Below are 20,038 nucleotides of genomic sequence, written 5' to 3' on the forward strand. Positions count from 1 at the left end.
GTGACGTTTGCTTTTTTGCTGGGTTTGCTTTTCCCAGGATAACGTATTCCGTTCTGTCGGATAGATATGAGGTGAACCAGTTATGTAGTTTATCAGAGAGTCCAATAGTGTATTTCAGACGGTGAAGGAGGATGTTGTGGTCAATTGTATCAAAAGCAGCTGTTAGGTCAAGGAGGATGAGTAGAGATGGGGAACCGGTATCTGCTGCCATCATGAGGTCATTTGTGACCCTGACCAAGGCTGTTTCAGTGCTATGGCCAGTGCGGAAACCAGACTGAAACTTCTCAAAAAGGTTATTGTCTTTGAGGTGATCGTGAAGTTGTGCTGCAACTGCATTTTCCAGAACTTTGGACAGAAATGGAATATTTGAAATGGGCCTGTAGTTGGAGAAAACTTCTGGATCCAGGGTGGGTTTTTTCATTAATGGTCTGATGACAGCAGTTTTTAACGCAGATGGAATATGGCCGGCCAGGAGGGAGTGGTTTATGATCTTGGTGATTAGTGGAGAGATGGCAGAGGTGTTTGTTTTTAACAGAGCTAATGGGAAAGGATCCAGAGCACAGGTGGTTGGCTTTGTGTTTTTGATCATATCCTCCACTTCCTCCTGTGTGACATTTGAGAAGGAGCAAAAAGGCTGCACAAACTCAAATAGTGGGTCGGTGGTTGTAAGAGGCAGGACAGCAGTGGCGGAGAGGTGTGAGCGGATGTTTTAAACTTTTTGTCGGAAAAAAGTGATGTGCATATTGCACCTATCCTCAGTGGCCTCAGGATGGACAAGTGAAAGCGGTTTGAGAAGATGATTTACAGTAGAGAAAAAGTTGTTTAGAGTTACCGGGGCTGTTGTTGATAATGGTGGAATAAAACTTGGACTGTGCATCTCTCAGAGCTTCTGCATAGGCCTTCCTGTGTTCTCTATATGCCTGTTTGTGAACAGTCAGTCCAGAAGCCTTGAGCCGCCGCTCGATGACACGCCCAGCAGTCTTCATCTTATGCAGTTCGCAGGTGTACCAGGGTGCTGAGCGCGAGAAGGAGACTGACCTGGATGTTATGGGGGCATGAAGGTCCAGAAGACTGCTCAGGGACTGGTTGTAGGAATCCACTAAGTCAGTGCCAGAGGGGAAGTTGGTTGAGCCAATGGAGAGAAGTTTGAGGTCCAGAGCCAGGGCATCCATGCATGTTTTTCAGATTTCTGAAGTGGATCTGCCGCGTCGGTCTGATGTGGGGAGAAGGGAAAGGCAACTTCATTGATATTATTTTGTGGTCAGACACAGCAAGATTATAAACCTATAGGTTGGTGATGGGGGCGGAGTTTGTGATGACCAGGTCGAGTGTGCCACGCTAACTGCTAGCCCGAGTGTCTCTCGGTAGGAACTAAAGTTTTAAAGTCTCAGATGGAGAAACGGCGAACAGACAACGCCAGCGTCCTCTCTGGTCTTCAGTTGTGAGTCAGTTTAGTAACGGTGTCATCCGGGGGGGTAGCTCGTCAGTAACCAGCTAGCTAGCAAGCCAGATGTCGCAAACCCAAACCACACAGCTAGACGTCATAAAACCAAAAACCACACCACCAGCTGAACAACAAGAACCGAAGCATGTAGACTATAGAGATGGCAGAAAGTCAAAACAAAAACTGCAGTAAATCAAAAACAAAAACAAAAACGCGTCTGACGGAGCGACGTTAAATTCGCCAGCGTCCCCTGTCAAACATACCTTCAGTTAGCAGCCTCTAGATCTGTCTGGCATCTGGATCCTCTCTTTGTGTCTCACATCTCCTCCACCATCACTCTTCTTACTCTCCAAGGCTCTCTCCATTCAACTGACGTTTTTTACTGGAAATCCCTGCTTTTTTAGTTTTTTCCTATGTCGTTGGTGCTTTGGTGTACAGATGAACTGGTCCCGCCCCCTGCAGCGCCCATTATCAGACAAGAAAAGAGGCGAATATGTCCAGTGACGTTTCCTAAAGGATCTCTGGAACCACAACGTTGATTAACTTTATTTAAATTGCTGAAGTACAGGAAAGCCTTGTGGGAAGAGTTCTATCGGCTCAGAAAAAAATTAACTTACCGTTAAGTTTATGTAATTACATAAATCCCGTAACCTCGACGTCATTTCCGGGCGGCGGCCGTAACGTTTCACTAGATCGTTAATAAGTACACTTTACAAAGTCGGATTTCAATAAAAGACACCTCTTTGTAACCCTACGAGCTGTAGGACTGTTTTTCCCACCCTACTCTCCTTCTTAGGACACGTCACGCGTCTTAAGTGGAAATTTATGCAAAGATAGATACCCAGCATGCAACAAACCGATCATGTTTAGGCGTAAAGTTTATAACTTTTACATGTTTTAACCGAGCGACACAGTTTTTTGAATGAAACTCCTTGGTAACACCCCAAGACTTTATTGTGATTAAGTTTTATTGTGATTATTTATTATCGTTACAGAGAGGGGTCTTACAACTCTGCAGGCTGTTTAGGCCTTGAAGCATCTGAAAAAACTCGGGTCGGCTCGAAAAGGCCTTTTATGGAATCTTGATCAAATTATGCTCAGATCATGCTAGATGTTTATAGTTATCATCAAAATATGGTATAAAAGTTTTGTTTTTGGAAATATACATTTTATTCAAAATAAAAAATGTTCTTATTAAAAAAGTATTAAAACTCATTTGGGGTTCATACGACTACTTGAACAGACCTCACTAAGGCCTCAAGAAGGGCTTCTCCCACAGGATGAGAGGTATAGGGAAGGAGAGAGAGCAGATGTATGACCGAAAAACATATTTTCAGATTATTTCACACGGTCATGTTCTAAAGCACAAATAAATAACTCAACAGACCACTTTGGATACAGACACTTCCCAACTGTTACCCATTCCTGTAGCTCTACACAGGTCTACTGAATTTGCATCAACCTCGTTTCCACATGCAGCTGGCAGCTGTTTCCAGCAGAAACACTTTGAGAAATGCACAGCACACTGCCAGTCCAGCAGCAAACAACAGACAGGGAAATGTTGGCAACTGCCTGGAATGAAAATGATGTAGCCAGCAGCTCAAGAGGCAGATCCCTTCCTCCGGATATCAGATGTATAAATTGGCAGTTTGTGTGTTCACAAAACACTTTTATTCAACCCCAGTACCAGTGAACGAGGGCAAGCGAGTCAGGCACAGTTTACAGACTGGAACAGAGACCCGGTGAACCCTCATGACACCCAAACTGCCTGTTAGCCTCTGCACACAGACACCGGATCAACAGGACGTCAGGAAGGCATGACATTCACCGTCATATGCGGTGAAAATAGAGTTATCTGTGTGTGAGGGACTACCAACTCAGTTTTAATGATAAACATCCTGAGACCATCGACATTGTGCACTGGTCACATTTGAGATTTCGGTCTTCTTTCAGACTAGTGGAAGGAAAACATCCAAAATACACATTTAGGTGTTTATGTTACATCGTTGTGTATACAGATGTATCCTAAATTCACCAAAGGTTAGAACAAATATAGTTTGAATGTAAGTAATCATCCCTATTGTTATGTCTTCCCTTTAAAATAGTAAAACCCCGTAAGACCAGGTTCATCACAAAAGGACAATGGAGAACAGAACAATAACAACATGGATTGTTAGATATGCAGTCAACCTGAAAAGAAGGATGACAGCTTCCTCACCTGTGTGTGCCTTCTGTTGAGGAATGACATCATGTTTCTGACTACAGGACTGCAGAGTGACTTGAAGACACTGAAGCACCGGTGTTCTGTTCACATGATGGACGAGTTAAGAACCCTCATTAGATCTGAGACAGATCCACAGCTGTTGTAAACAACCACTGGAGAGATTTCTGATCTCACATGTGTGATCGTCCTCCTCCTGGACAAACAAGCGCCTTTTGCACGTGGTTTCACTGGTGTGGGAAACACAGGCCTTTATCTTGGCACGGCCATGTTTTTTGGTTCCCTCTGGACAAATACAGTGTCCATCCATTTCCATATGCAGGAACACAATGATAATACACTTCTAACCCCCAATTAGACATCCTGTTGGTCTTACCAGTGTCATGTGTTCCAAGCAGCTCAATAAACTCAGTAAATCTTATGTGCATAAACATTGGTATGAAACACGTAATCCTCTCCCGGCCGAAGGAAACATAAGCCGCGCCTTTTTCCGCTTTCTTGTATTTCACAATAATCCTGATTCTAAGCCAAAGGGGATTTTATTCTGCTGGATCTGATGTAAATAACCTCTTCAGCATGTACACACGGTGGAGGGGATAGAGGAAGGAAAATGATTTAAACCTGAAGCTTTACTGATAACATCACACAGAGCTAGTTACCCTGTCGCTGGTTAGAGCTGAGATTAAGGAATGACTTGGATTATGTAAATCAACGTATGATATTTCATGAAAAATCTCTCCTCGTTTTTTGTGTTTTCCCACAAAAGCCTTCAACATGTGTCAATTCCCACTCATTATATGCATCTAGTCTTTATAAATACACGTCTTTCTTCACAAGAAACCATTTTGAATTGCAGCACATTATATTACATAAGTATAGAGCACTGTGTGAGAAACAGCCTGTCTAACTATCAATAGAATTAAAGCCACTGATTTACCTGATTTGTGTACCTGCTCCTATATTGTGTGTGTGTGTGTGGTGTGTGGTGTGTGGAGGGCATTCTCGTGTGAGGAAGCTCAAAGTCAAGCTCATTAACCACCTCACTTTAGCACTTCAGAGTGTGCACAAACTAATGAGTGCTGCATGCGCCTGCTCACTATGAACATGGTCACTCTTCCTTTTCTCAGACGCTCTTTGAGTTGTTTTAGTGCATCATTACGAGCAGCATGCAAGTTGCACTTTCCTTCTCCCTCTGTGTTGCTTAAGCAGCCTCCAGGAAGGCTCACATTTGATTCTTACTGGAGAAACACTGGTGAGGTCAGAAGTAGTAAAAGCCAAAGAATTTACAGCCACCGAAAAGTGCCTCAGCGATGCTAACCTTTATTCACACTCCCACAAATTGACAAAAAGAAGAGGAGAGGAAAAGAGCAGAGTGTTCCATCTGGACGAGTAACCTTTCTGGGGTACCAATCAGGCAACTGGGACCAGTGTGTGTGTGTGTGTGTGTGTGTGTATGTGTGTGTGTGTGTGTGTGTGTGTGTGTGTGTGTGTGTGTGTGTGTGTGTGTGTGTGTGTGTGTGTGTGTGTGTGTGTGTGCGTGTTTACAGGTTTGGGATGCATCTATGCTAATCTGTGAGTGCATGAATTTGTTCTTCCTGTGAATTCACTTCTTACGTGTGAATGTCCTTGTGCACATAACAACAGGAGGAAGGCAGATGTGATTCTGTAGCATTATGCATGACAGTGTGTGTGTGTGTGTGTGTGTGTGTGTGTGTGTGTGTGTGTGTGTGTGTGTGTGTGTAGAGATAGTGCTAGAGGCAGGCTGATATTTCCAACCAGCCTGTTTCTGACTGGAGGCGACGGGCGGCCGCACAGCGACATCACTTCCTGGGTGGCCGGGGCCTCATTAGGGAGGAAGGGCTGACAGACAGAGAGAGAAAGAGAGAGAGAGAGAGAGAGAGAGAGAGAGAGAGACTTCAATACAAGGACAGAAAAGGATTTGATGTCAAATGTTGATCTCTTGCCCTGTTGCTTTGGAAGGTATTTTTGTATGTTGATGCAGCAACATGTCACCAGTGAGCGGGAGGGGAGGTGTGGAGAGGTATAGGCACGGGGAGGCGTGGCCTGGAATGACCCCGTTGTTCAGCTGCATATTGAAGGGAGTACTCACTAGATGGACATGAATCCCACCTTGCACAGCGAATAGTGTGAGTTTGGGATTTTGAGATGTTGAAAGTGTATTTTATCCTTCAGCAGAGGTAGAGAAGCTTTGGGATCCCTTTGTCTCAATATTTGAGTGACTGGCCAGGACTGTGTGTAGTGTGTAGGCTAGAGTGTAGTGTGTAGTGTGTAGTGTGTAGAGTGTAGGGTGTAGTGTGTCACTGATCAGGCTGTGTTGTTCTCCCCAGCTCTGCTACTCTTTTGAACCTCTTTTAGATCTTTCAGTTTATTTCAACCTCATCTCAGCAGCAACGCTCAGATTAAAGGGCCAGTGCGTAGCATTCTGGGGATTGTGCAGAATCACCTCATACTGCTGTGTAAAAACAACAGTACGTAGTGTGGTCAAAGTATACAGTTAATTAATGAAGTCACTCGACCCCCCTGTGTTGATGTCCTGCTCTCTGCCTCTCTGTCCTCTCGTGGTCGCTTCGTCTGGATGAATGCAGATGCAGTGCAGTGACATCTCTCCAAGGAGCGAACCGCAGAGGCCGCCTTCAGTCTCACCGGAGTTTTTCTTCTCTCTCTCTCTCTCTCTCTCTCCCCACCTATCCCTGGAGTTTCTCATTCAGCTCATATGAGATAACATGGGTAACGTGTTCAGTGTCCTCTCCTCCCGGCTGGTGATGCACAGCTGGCTCTGAATCCATCTGAGTGCCTTCACTGTCAAAGCACTAAGCGGCTTATGCTGCTCTTATGAAAGACATGCATATCTGAAAGCCACCTCGCTTCAAGATTTCAGCAACATGCTGTTAGAGTCTGACCTATATGGGGTTTTGAGAAGCAGTGCTGATAGGGATGCATTAGGATGGCAGCTGACAATACTTATTACTTCCGCATTTTAGAATCAGAGGAGTGTGTACTAGAGCATGTGCTTTTATACGGGTGTGAGCCGTTCAGTCTGGGGTGCTACAACTAATATGTTACCAGTTAAATGTACCTTAAAAGAACCACAACCTTATAGGCAGAGTAACTTGTATTTGTTTGTACAATGTAAAGGCTCCATGATCCAGTGTTGGTTGTGTACTTGTTGCTTGCTCTGGTGAGCTGGAACACGTCCCACTGTATCGATGTGCTATTAGCAGCATGATAAGCAGAGAGGAATAGAAACTGTTTTTTGTACACACATAACCAAACCATTTTGGAATAAACATTCCTTTGAATTGAAATCAAATCAAACCAAGAACACGTTGTGGATTTTTTGTGTTTGTTTCACAACGTGTTACCACTTGCCATTATGTGTTTCCTCAAGGCTGATGTGAAATGTATTTTTACTTCAGAAATGTCGACATTCAATGTGTCCCGTGGTTTGAAACGGACCATTCCAACATCTCTGGACAGCGTTATTTGGCCTGGTCTGACTAGAAGCTTTCCAGGCCTGGAAAAGTCATTGGAAAAAAGAAAATCCCAAAAGTCATGTAAACGTGTTATATTCATGTGTTCATGACGTTCATTTACGCTGAGAAATGAAATAATTAATATGCTTTTAAAAGAAAGACTCAAAATATAAGCAGGCATACATACAGGCATCTATATAAATGTTTATTCTTTTAATCAAACTGTTGTCTCATTCATTTGTGTCATTTAAGGTTTACTGTATGCTTTGTATTCTCATTGTTAGTTTAAATACTACATTTACTCACTTCTTACTGTTTACACCCAGATTTCACTAAATGTTTGTAATGGAAATTTGGTTTAAAGTCATGGAAAAGTTATGAAAATCCATTAGTCAAAATGTGTCTGAACCCTGAAGCTAATGGTGGCTAATGTTAGCAGATTTTAGGAATGACCTCATGTGTCTGACATTACTGAGCCAGTTCTCTGACTCTATTGCTCTTCTCTACTTGTGCTGCTGTCACACACACACATATACAATAGGTTCTATAACAGAATTAAAACTATTTAAAGGAGTAAACACGTCTCATCGTATCACCAAATGTGTTATGTGAGAACATGGCAGTGGTTATCTCATAAGCCTTCTGATCTTAAAGTGGCTGCATTATTTTTCATTCTCTCCATCTCTGTCCGTCTTTGTGCCTCCATCTTTATTTCATTACCCATCTAAAGGACAGTGAGAGCTATCTTTGACTTCACTTCCTATGCATGTTTTTCTGAAATGCCACTTTCAATTCCGAGTGTCCTCTTCCTCCCTGCCTCCCCTTTCCTCCTCTCAGCACCTCCCACACTCCTTTTCTCACATTGTCATCGACCTCTCACACTCCTCGTTCTCTCTTCTCCTCTCTCTCTCTGCCGTCTCACTAAAATGTCTCTCTGTTTGCTTTTTGCCACTCTGTTTTCTCTCACTCAGCTGCATGCTAATAATGTTGCTGGGCTAAAAAAGGAAGCTCCTAAACCATACACATCGGTGCATAATACATGCATGCACACACGCACGCACACACACACACACACACACACACACACACACACACACACACACACACACACACACACACACACACACACACACAGTATTCATGTTCCTGAATTATATTTTATTGTTATTGGTTACTCTGTACTGTATTATCCTCCACAATCACATGTGTTGAGCTTACAGCTATTTACCTCTTTTCCTTCAGTACATTGTGAAAACCAACTAGGAGAAACTGGCTTTAAATCAGTTGTCCTTTATGTATGTCTTCTTTTTTATTATTATTTTTAAACAAAGTACCACTGTTGTATTGTCATCATTATGAAGATACTTTACAATTGCAACCTGCATTACACATGAATGTCTCCTTTCATGTTTCAAGGGCCATATGCAGGTTTGACCCAATCTCAGTGTCTCCTAAGGAGACTCTCAAAGTAATCATGGAGATATAAACAACAACAATGACCAATAAGTCTCTCGGTTTGACCCGCCTCTAGCGTCCAGACCCGACACAAAAGGTGTATGACGAGGAGAGATCAGATCAGATCCATTGGTCAACCAATTGGACAAAGAAAGCGTTCATCCTTTCAGAACTCAACATGACTTTTGAGCCAAGTCCAGACACAATGTTCATGGTGATGGATCATCCATCTCAAGCTAGCTTCTACTTCACGTCAAACCCACGTATTCCAGGTTTGATGAAAAGATGGAGGAAAAGAAAAATATGGAAACATTAAAAAATGAAAAACATGCTTTGCAGAATGGTCAGCAAACATATGAATGATATGTGATCTGTAATACAAGTGCCAAGACAAGTTGAACTACTTGTAAAGACAATGTAAGGGAGACCACAGAGATGAAGTGTGTGTGTTTGCAGTGGGTGGGACTATGAAATCAAATGCCTTACAGCTGAGGGTGTATCCAGCTGGCGAGGCTTAAAGGGACACGCCCCCTTCCACACATGGAGACCAGTTTGCCTGTCACAGGTAGGACTACTGAGCAGCCGGACATAGATGTGTGGCTTTGGAGAAACATGACACTTCTTAGAATATATGCATTACAAACTGGGAGAGTGGAATTCTGATGTGGGCCGTAACCAGAGTCTTGTTGCATTATGGGAAATGTAGGACCATTGTTGTTGGAGCTTTAATCATACTATTGACTGAAATTAGAGTGTTGTGGCCTAATTCTCATATAATTGTCTCTTTTACTGCAACTTATGATTTTTTGAAAGTATACCTTTGAGAAACTTCCCAGATAAAGAAGAAACCTTCGTGTGCAGATATGTGATACTGCAGCATTTGTCCCATAACCCATTAACGGGTAACTTAAAGCTACTCAAGTTAGTGAATTTCAGAATACGTTGGCGACACCTTCATTTCCAACTCACAGTTGCTCAATTATCTTACACTCTATGTTATCAACTTGTGTGGCATAAACATTTTGAACAAAGCACATCATTCTGTTTTGCTTTTTCCGATTTAATGATTCATCATTTCATCATTTGTTCACTTGTCGAGTATTTTGATTGTTCAGTCTGCCATTTATTGTTTACTGGCATTTCGGATGCATTGCATTCTGGAGCAAAACACAATATAGTGGCAGTCAATAAGGCCTAATCATTTTTTGCATTTTCTTAATTATGGACTATTCTGTATGCACTCCATGAGGCGGGAGTAGCTTGAGTAACAGTTTAATCACATCCACACCCACACAGAGGCATCCTCCCCACTCCCTCACTGCCTTCAACCCGGCAGAAGGAGGTAATCTATACCAGCTCGCCCTAACAGGCAAATCTGTTAGGGCAGCGACACAAATTAACACATGTTTGTGTTTGTGCAGAACAAGAAACATGAACGGCGGCTCATTTCATTTTTGAAGTTGACAGTGTAATTTGATTTGCATCGGGGGGAGGGGAGAGGAGGGGAGAGGAGGGGAGAGACAAGGAAGCAGGGGGATGGAGGGATAAACACTGGGATGTTGTTGTATATCGGTGCTTGGAACATGAGCTGATGCCCGCAGCGTATGTTTTAGTGAGCAGAATATTTACGGCCATGGACTTACTCTGGTACATGCTGTGTTGCCAGTGTGTTCCATGTTTGTGTTCAGCTCCACTTGGATCTGTTCCATCTTTACATATTCTGTACTATGATGTGATGACTCCCTCATTAGCACACAGCCCACTGGCACCGGTTTATTCCACAACATTATACTGATATAGAGTTTGAATGATGAGGATCTGATCGTTAATTCACACACACACACATACACACACACACAACCACACACCATCACACACACACACACACACACACAAACACACACAGCATTCTCCGTAGGTGTGTGCTGGGGCCTTATCTCTCTCTCTCTCTCTCTCTGGTTGTATTATTTAAATGGACATTTAACTTCTGTGGCGCCGGTTTACTAACTGCAGATAAGTCACGCCTTTCAAATGCAAATGCAGACAATCAGACTGGCACACAGAAATGTACGTCGGCTGTCTTTGTGAATGCATCGGTTTTGTATTGAAAAGACAAAATGACTCAGACATTTTACCCTTTCAGTTGAGTGTGTGTGTGTGTGTGTGTGTGTGTGTGTGTGTGTGTGTGTGTGTGTGTGTGTGTGTGTGTGTGTGTGTGTTTGTTCCCGAGACACACACATCTGGCCGCCTCTGCATTGTAAACACTGTGTTTATCTGTTTGGGTGAAAGGTGAAAGGTGATAGAATGGTCTGTAAAGAGCTCCTGTCAATCTGAAAGGAGGCGGGCCTAGCACTCATGTAACTGGAAACACCTAAATATGAATCTAATAGCCCTCTGCTAGCTGTTTTATGGGGACTTTACCTTTTGGTTCAGGTGTGCCTTGTTATTGATATTAACAAGGCACACCTCACAGCAGGTGTTAAACGCTCTGCTGTGACCTAATCGACTCTTACTAGTTGTACAGTGAAGCATTGAAACACATTTCTGCTTCTCAGTAACGATACGTTATGTAAGACATTTGGGTTGCCATATGTCACTATAGCTGTTATATATATATGTATATATATATATATATATATATATATATATATATATATGTATATATATATATATATATATATATATATATATATATATATATATATATATATATATATATATATATGCATATATCATTTCTCTATCATATGTCACCATGCAAACAGAACAGACCTGAAACGGGGCTTTCCTCTGCGTTTGTCCCCACTGCTGTCTAAACAAAGGTTGCATGAGTGAATATCCTGGAGCTCCGTGTTCCTTCTTCCCGGTGAGCAATGCGTTGTGCCTCATCAGCATATTCCCCAGCTGGTTGCCCTTGGCGTGCCGTTGTCTTCGGGGCTTGTTGTGTGGAGGGAGCAGATATAGATGGAGCGCTGCTGAGGCACTGTAAATATTTGGAGCTGCTGTTGCACCATTTGTTTTATGCAGATAACCAACGACTGTAGGGAAGGAGAGAGCTCTGTTGATAGGGAGGTCATGAGCAGATCCTCTTTCATATTAAACATGTTTTTGTACCGGTCACCACCACACCGCTCCCACTGATCCCCACTGAGCATTTGAGATGGATAGGCAGACAGAACATGCCACTTTGTTTGGTTTCTTAGCCTGCTTGCTTGTCATGGTTATTCAGAGGGTGGGGGGGCACGAGCAGCTGTTTCTACAAACATCCCGCTGCTGATTGTGACAGGGAATCATTCATAAGTTCAACATATATTTATCCCTCTGCTCGTGCTTTCTTCTTCTGTGAGTGCTCTGATTAATGAATGCAGTCTTTGATTTTGAAGCAGCAACCTATACTGTTATTATTCAGCCCTTCTGAGGACGATTGCATGAATAAATCCATTGTATTGTATTTTTCGGCCACAGCAGGCGGCACTAAAAAGCTGCTCAGCATCAAACAGCAGACAGTCACAGTAGCGATAGCGACTACTTCCATCAGGAAACCGAGCTCAGAGAGCAAATATTGGACTGACATTCGTCACCAGAATGACCGGCACGTGTAAATAAGCAACTGATGTTCTCCTTATCAACTTGAAAGGTCGCAAAACTGGATTCCACCGCCCGCAATATATTTTACAATCACCCGTATACTTTAGGGGAATATGAAGTCCTCATGCAATCATATTTAATACTCTGAATCTGTATTCAGATCGATGTGCGGTTTAACACTGCCACCCCGGACATCTGTCTACAGGGACCGAACGCGGAGGAAATATCCATAAATCATTCATCATTTAGAAGTCATTATAGCCGTCATGTAGTCTCTTCGTTCTGTCTCTTGCTTCCTCTCCCTGTCTTTGTTTCCCCGTGTGCATGTTTATCTCCTTCTCTCCATCTTCCACTCAGACTTCCCCTTCCTTTGTCTGTCTGAATTTGCTTTCCGTATCACCGCTTCTACAGTTTACCTGCTTCAGGGATGGTGTTTCTCCTCCCTTCCATTTTCCTCTGCCGCTCTGTCCTATTATGTCTGCCGTGAGAGTCAAAAGGACACAGTGAGAAAGAGAGAGAGAGAGAGAGAGAGAGAGACAGGGATTATGATATACCGACCATGACAGTGAGAAATAGATGTGTGCAGAGAAGGAAGTATATAAAAAGCCATCTTTCTGGTCGTCCAGCGGCCTCTCTCTGGTTGGACAGATAGTGGGGATAAAAGCTGGATTCCTGGATCAGGGTTCACCTTCATATTGTTCAGCTTAGAGGGCGAGCTGCCGTATCGTTGTCCCGGTGACCACGGACGTGGACATGTATGACGTATCCTACGCCGGGAGGGAATGAAGCGTGTCAGGCCTCATAGGAGCGGAACGGCTGATAAAAAACATTTACACCACGACACCAAAGACGCTGAGCCTTTGAAACATTGATAGCCGGGTTTATTTTCATTCTATTATTGGATTTAGAACTTCTTTAATCTGTTCCTGTTTCGTGTCTTTTGTTCTTTTTATTTTCATGTTCATTTGTTGTCTCATCAGTCAGTGCCTCAAAATGGTCAAAAAACCCTGCTGCATAAAGTAATGGCATGTTGAGAAGATGCATCTCTCCAGAATAAACTATAACAAGGGCTCAACAGCTGGAGACAGTGAGCTATGTAATGCATTGTGTTGTTTTCTTCTCTTTGCTCTTCATACTATGGAAGAGAATTAGGTTCAAGCATTTTACATCTCGCATTTCAACAATAAAGTTTATTTATGCTCTAAAGTTCGATGTTTATCTCCCCTAGTAGTTTGTCTTTATTCTGGAAATGGAACTTCAACTTCTCAACATTTCAACTCAACATTTTGACCTTATTCTCAATATTTCAACTTTATTCTCAACATGTCCACTTCCACGAATATTATATTGACCTTATACTCAAAGTAGCATTTCATATTCATGCTCAACATTCCGCCTATAAATACTGAACGACATTTTGACTTTGGTCCTAATACTGTAGTGTATTAAAGAGACCAATATCATGCATTATTCAGAGTAGGAGCTGAGGAAATGTAACTAACAATACAAATCTGTATTGGTTGCCACTGTTTTAAAATCACAAAATCTTCCTCTCAACAATCTGAACAGAACGTGGATGATCTATGAGACAAATGTACAGTCCAGAAATCTTTCTTCTACAATAACATATTGTGATGTTGATGTGAACAAAAGCCTCAGTGGTCAATGTATTTATTCTCCCTTGGTAGTGAGGAGGAGCAGGACTAAAGGAGAGAGTCACTTCTTCCTGACACGTGTTGTGTTTATGAATCAGCCGCTCTCTCTGTGCTTCTATCAACTCCTTTTGTCTCTGCATGTTCTCTTGGATGCCTGCGTGGGAACCTTACTATAATACAAAGGGGTGCTGTGTACCGTTATGAGGTGTTCTTCATTATGGAGCCCAAAACAGATTACACCTGGGCGCATGAGCGGTTCAGGTGTAGAGTGCTTCCCATGAGAGGGATGTTGGAGGGAGTGTCAGCAGGAGCTGGGCGACTCCATGTGGGCCGTATCTTATCATTCAGGGCAGCTTTACTACCACGTCTACTCACTGTTACTGTAAGAGCCAAGTGTCAGCAAATGTGTAAATCATCTCTTCTGTACTGCTGCATTACCAAGGCTAACAGAGCAGAGCACTGCCGGGAACTAAGTGACAGAAGAGAACTGCGGCTTCGCGCTCGTTTCAGCGTGTGTGTGTGTGCGTGTGTGTGTGTGTGTGTGTGTGTATGTCCATCCACGTGTTTCCTTGAGGACTAAATGTCCTTGCAAGGATTTGAAAGATGAAGCAAAGCCTCCAAACCGTGGGCATTTTGTTGGTACAGTGTCTCATTCATTTCTTGGTTGAGTAGTTTTAGTGTTGAGATCAGAATTAAGATGAGACTGAGTTTAGAATAAGGGTTAACCTGAGTGAGGTGACAAGTTATTGGACTGTAGGTCTTAAGAAATGCCCAATTAAACATGCAATGTGTGTGTGTGTGTGTGTGTGTGTGTGTGTGTGTGTGTGTGTGTGTGTGTATGTGTGTGTGTGTGTGTGTGTGTGTGTGTGCCCTGCTGCCCCTCCACTGTTTGGCGAACTAATCATTCCCCCTGCCTCGCTCTTTGTGATTGCCAGCCCATCCCTGCACTGCAGCTAAATTGAATCAATTAAAGCCGTTCTTGAAGATGACTGCTGTTGCTTCCACACGATTAGGCTTTGATCAAGAAGCACAAAAATAAATAAATAAGCCAGTGGAAGGGGAATAGAAAGAGGAATGAACTCAATTAAACAGTCGGGCGAGGGACGTGCCCGTCAGCGGCTGTCAGTGAGATGTGTGTGTGTGTGTGTGTGTGTGCGTGTGTGTGTGTGTGGCGGGTGGGTGGGTGGGTGGATGCAAATGTACTATATTTGTTTGTGAGGGAGTCTACATAAACTGTATGAAGTGCTTTTGTAGAGCGCGCTGCTGAACTGTGAACTGATGAAATCAGGACGGAATACATTTGCTTCTGCACGTGTGTGTGTGTGTGTGTGTGTGTGTGTGTGTGTGTGTGTGTGTGTGTGTGTATAGATCTGACATCCTTTTTACGAGATAAATCAAATTATTCTCTTTTATTTGTATATACAAAGTTTAAGATCTTTATATTCCTAACATTAAAAGGACAGGTCTTTTGATCTTTAGTTTATTGAACGTTTTGATTTCATTCTATAGCTTCCCAGTACTGTTTCTCATGTATTTCAAACACAATTTAAATATTTAGATTTAAATACATGTGTTTTGGTGTCAAAATGCTATTTCCTGTGAGCTATCGTAGATTTCTGCTATTTCCTGTGAGCTAACGTAGGTTTCTGCTATTTCCTGTGAGCTAACGTAGGTTTCTGCTATTTCCTGTGAGCTAACGTAGGTTTCTGCATCCTTATCCATAGCCACGGTATTGCATACAGACACTTATGATGGTGGTCGGCTCACTCTCAGTTTGGAGAAGCAGACATACGTATATTACCGCTAACTAACTGACTGCAGGGTAACATTGCTGCTGTTCTCAATGGAGTCTTGTGGCATCAAAGACAGCTTTATTACTGCTTCAGAAAGGGCTGTCTGACAGCAAGGTAACAGTGAACATATTCTAAATATAAGACATATCTAAATATCAGACAGTCCTTTCTGATGAGCTGACAGAAAGCAACCAGACACCATTCACACAAAGTCTCATTTTGACTCAAAATTCAGTTCATTTTGTATAGCCCAACATGACAAACTAAAAATTTGCCTCAGAGGGCTTTACAGTCTGTACACTTAGCATCCCTGTCCCGGGACCTCACATCAGATCAGGAAAAACTCCCCAAAAAATTGAAAAAACCCTTTCACGGGGAAAAGAGAAATAACCCTTCAGGAGAGCAACAGAGGAGGATCCCTCTCCCCGGATGGACAGAAGCAATAGATGTCATGTGACCACAATGAATAACGTAACAGAGTTACAGCACATTGCATGAACTCAGCCGTACATCTATTACCCCAAAACCTTAGTTTTCACTTATTTCCAAACGTAGCACAGCTAATGATGACTCAGTGCTAACGTTCACCTTGTCGTGACCCTATTGATTAGCCCATGTCACTGCTTTTTGGGCAAAGTGGGTGGGTGTCTGAGTGGGCGTTCATATTAGAATACACTCGAAAACAACCTTTACGTACCATTCAAAGGACTCTGTACAACAGTTATGAGCATTATGAACATAATATAGGCATTATGGTTACTATAATCACAATTGCATTTGCTATTACGTGTAAAGACAAAGACATCGATATCAGTGTGTGATATGAATGTATATGAATAAGATATGATATTCTATTTCTATGAAGTCAGTATAGAATGGGATGGCTCACCAAACAGGTTTCTTCACAGAGCAGTGGTGACATCATTCCTCTCTGCAGCCTATTGCAGGAGCATGTCCTCCCTCTGAAGCACGACTCCAGGTGTCTCTATACATGTGTTCTGAATGCATCCCTGTGGAAATGAGCTGTAGTGTTGACTGACACTGGCTCCTGAGCTCTCCACTTAGCCACGGAGTGGGACGACCGTAAGAGTAAGAACATGAAAGCGGACGGGTGAGGAAATATGTGAGGGGGAAGGTTCACGGGTGAGCTTGGTGGCTGGGTATGGGGGACTCCCCGGACGCCTGTAGCAGGTAATGGAGCTTTTAACATGGAAATCAGAGGGAGAGTGGGGTGGTGATGGTGGCAGTGGTGGACATGGAATTGCTCTAAAAGAGCAGAGCTCTCCTGTGGGTACACTTGAGGTGCCTTGTCTCGTTAGAACATGCAGATATGCTGACACTGGATCTTTATGCAACCGCATTGAGCAGGAGTACCTGAGAGGTTTCACTGGACAGGGGGAACAGAGGGAGGAGTCAATGGAGGTGGGGGTGGGGTAAGACTGATGCTGGGATGGAGGGGAAGAACTTGCATATAGAATGACATGTAATGCGTTCTCTTCTCCAGGGAGCATCCATTTTCACACATCCTGTCAGCCCTTCTGTGGCCATCTTGTACTTAACCTTTATAGTCCCAAGGCGCCCATTATCGGACAAGTAAAGAGGAAAATAAGTCAAGTGACGTTTCCTAAAGGATCTCTGGAAACACAACGTTTATTAACTTCGTTTAAATTGCTGAAATACAGTAAAGCCTTGTGGGAAGAGTTCTATCCCAACCCTGTCTCCTAAAAATTACGTTCCTCCAGAACTAATACGCATTCCCAATTACGTTTGATACGTTTGACGTTTGGCCAGTGACAGCCGGCCAGTGACAGCCGGCCAGTGACAGCCGGCCAGTGACAGCCGGCCAGTGACAGCCGGCCGGCCCGGGCCGGGCGCCGGCCGCACCGGGAGCCCGAGAGTCGGCCTCCTTCGCGCCGGCTCCGGTCTTCTCTGAGTCGGGTTGTTTGTGAATGCAGCCCAAAGTGTGTGATAAACTCCATCTAGTGCAGTAAACCACTGCGATCATCAGCAGACACTCGGATCTCTACAATCTATACAATTCTAAATGTCTTTGCTTCGAGAGAACAAATCCGTTTTGCTCTGAACAAACAACACATGCCTGTATGTCATCGTCCTACTGGAGGCTGGATCATAGATTCAGATGCGTCGTTCTCCAAAGTGAGCCTGTCTGTGTTATATTTAGCGTAGCCATACTTTAAGTGGCTCTACGGGGCAATAACTCTTGTTTTATTGCATTAAATTATCAAACAGCCAGGCTTGTTGGTTTTCCTTGTACAAAGGAGAAATGTGCCTCGTTATCCACTGGCAGTTATGCTTGAATCCTTCAAAAGTAGATTGAAGTGAAAAATATATTTAGTTAAATATGTGTGTCCCTGGTGGTCTTCATGTTTTGCATTTTATAATGGATAATTCACTGTAAACTATGAAGTTTTTTTTTTTTCCGCAAGTGAGAAAAATAAATGTGCCTCAAATTATTTCACACTTTAACTTTTGATTTGGATCTCATTCCCAACTGGCCCTACGTTTCAACCTGTGACGCTCCATGTTCCTCTGGATGAAGGCTTATTTTGTTTTAAGCTTTACTTTCCTGCTCTGGAAGCAAACATTTGACATCTTTATACTCCATCAGCTGCTCTGACCGTCTACTAATGACACACGTCGTCAATAGACGGACTTACATTGGAGTTAGTTGAAAGCAATACAGATACTGGTATCAGACGCTGAGGGGGCCTGACCTGTCTTCTTCCCTCTCAGCTATCTATCTATCTATCTATCTATCTATCTATCTATCTATATATATATATATATATCTATCTATAGAGACACATGTAATGACGACTCATCAACTCCCTCCTCTGTCCTGTCTTCTTGTCGCTCTTCATCTCTTGTCTTTTTCGCGACCAATACATTATAAACACCTATCGTTTTATTTATTAAAGAGTAGAGTTTACTTGTAAAAACTCTTCTTTTGTACCTTATTTGTATGTTGATTTCACAAATGAATAATGTGTTGGCTGTAAACTTCTATGTCAATGTGTGGCGGGCTTCTTACAGGAATCTCATCGCCACCATTAGTTCATTGGAGAAGTGGGTAGCACCATTACAGCCTCTCTTCCTTCAGCGATGGCAAACCAGTGCCCTCTCCTATCGAAAAACTTAATGACATACGTGATATTGCCATTAAATGTTGTTTATACATGTATGTCAGTTGTTAGTATGGTGCATTCATCTTTATTGCTACTGAACCCTCTGCTTGAGACACCAATAGCAATGAAAAGAAGCATACGGCTAACAGCTCCTCTGTTCTTTGTCTTCTCTTGCAGGATTCCTGAGTACAGGGGACCAGGCCGCCAAAGGGAATTACGGCTTGCTGGACCTGATCCAGGCTCTGCGTTGGATCAGTGAGAACATCGCTGCCTTCGGCGGCGACCCGTTACGTATCACTGTGTTTGGCTCCGGCGCTGGGGCGTCCTGTGTCAACCTGCTCACGCTGTCCCACTACTCCGAGGGCAACCGCTGGAGCAACTCCACCAAAGGTAAAACGCCGAGGAGTTCACATGGGAGCGGCATGAACATTTCACTTTGCATGCAGGGCTGTATGTGCACCTCAGTAGTGTGTGGCTGTGTTAATGTGGTGCAGAGGAAACCCAACACATTTTACTGTTTATAATATTAATGTGTTTGGCTATGTGTTAATGTGTTCAGCCTCTGAACCCAAAGCAGTTTCAGGCTGTTTTTTACTTCTGCCACATTTCTCTCTCTGTGGTCTTGATTCTAAAACAATGTCTGTTGTGCAGGATAACCGTTACAGTCATGAAAAAAGAACAAAACTCAAGTTGAATTTCTTTAAAAAAAATATTTTTACAACAATTGGCAAAAAAGGGTGCTCCTCTCCTCTCTGCTCTGTGTTCAACAGCCTGCAGTTCAGTTCAAGTTCCACAGAATTCTTGTCACCTGACTATTGGTCTTAACTGGATCCATCACGGCTTCCTGCTTGCGCTAAGGAGTGCTATGATTTTCATTAAGATATCACCATTTTAAGCTTAGTGTCTGTTGCTTTTTCTAGAAGCGTTTGTCACACATGATGTGTTCAAGGACCCTCGTCTGTCCATGACAAATGGTGCAGTTGTGGTGATTGTTTAAAAATGATTTGAACAACTTTCCATCCCTTCGGCGGGTTTTAGGTTCTTAATGTATGATCGTGTGTCTTGAGTGATTAGTTTTATTCTCTTACTGTTTTCCCTGCATGTAAAAGTAGGATTTGTGATCTTCTTCAGCAACTTTGTTGATTCATTGGTTGAAACCCTCATTACATCCTGACAGCAATCAATAAAATGTTGTGACAAAAACAGGGGAAGTCTTCTCTACAATATAGCTTGACATGTGAG

The 20,038-nt window shown here is 43.0% G+C and overlaps 1 protein-coding gene across 2 annotated transcripts in view; it reads left to right on the top strand.

Moving 5' to 3' along the window:
• nlgn1 (neuroligin 1) overlaps positions 1 to 20,038 on the top strand; it is a gene marked incomplete at both ends in the record, with an annotated part of 265,253 nt that overhangs the window by 234,993 nt on the left and 10,222 nt on the right. The window contains one exon of one of the 2 annotated variants that reach the window (XM_079221171.1): positions 18,974 to 19,186. In XM_079221171.1, coding sequence (XP_079077297.1) covers positions 18,974 to 19,186 — 213 coding nt within the window. The remainder of the gene's footprint in view (positions 1 to 18,973; positions 19,187 to 20,038) is intronic. The other variant, XM_079221172.1, reaches the window with a different exon arrangement.

The sequence above is a fragment of the Taurulus bubalis genome (genome assembly GCF_910589615.1).
Source record: "Taurulus bubalis genome assembly, chromosome: 7".
Classification (NCBI taxonomy): domain Eukaryota; kingdom Metazoa; phylum Chordata; class Actinopteri; order Perciformes; family Cottidae; genus Taurulus; species Taurulus bubalis.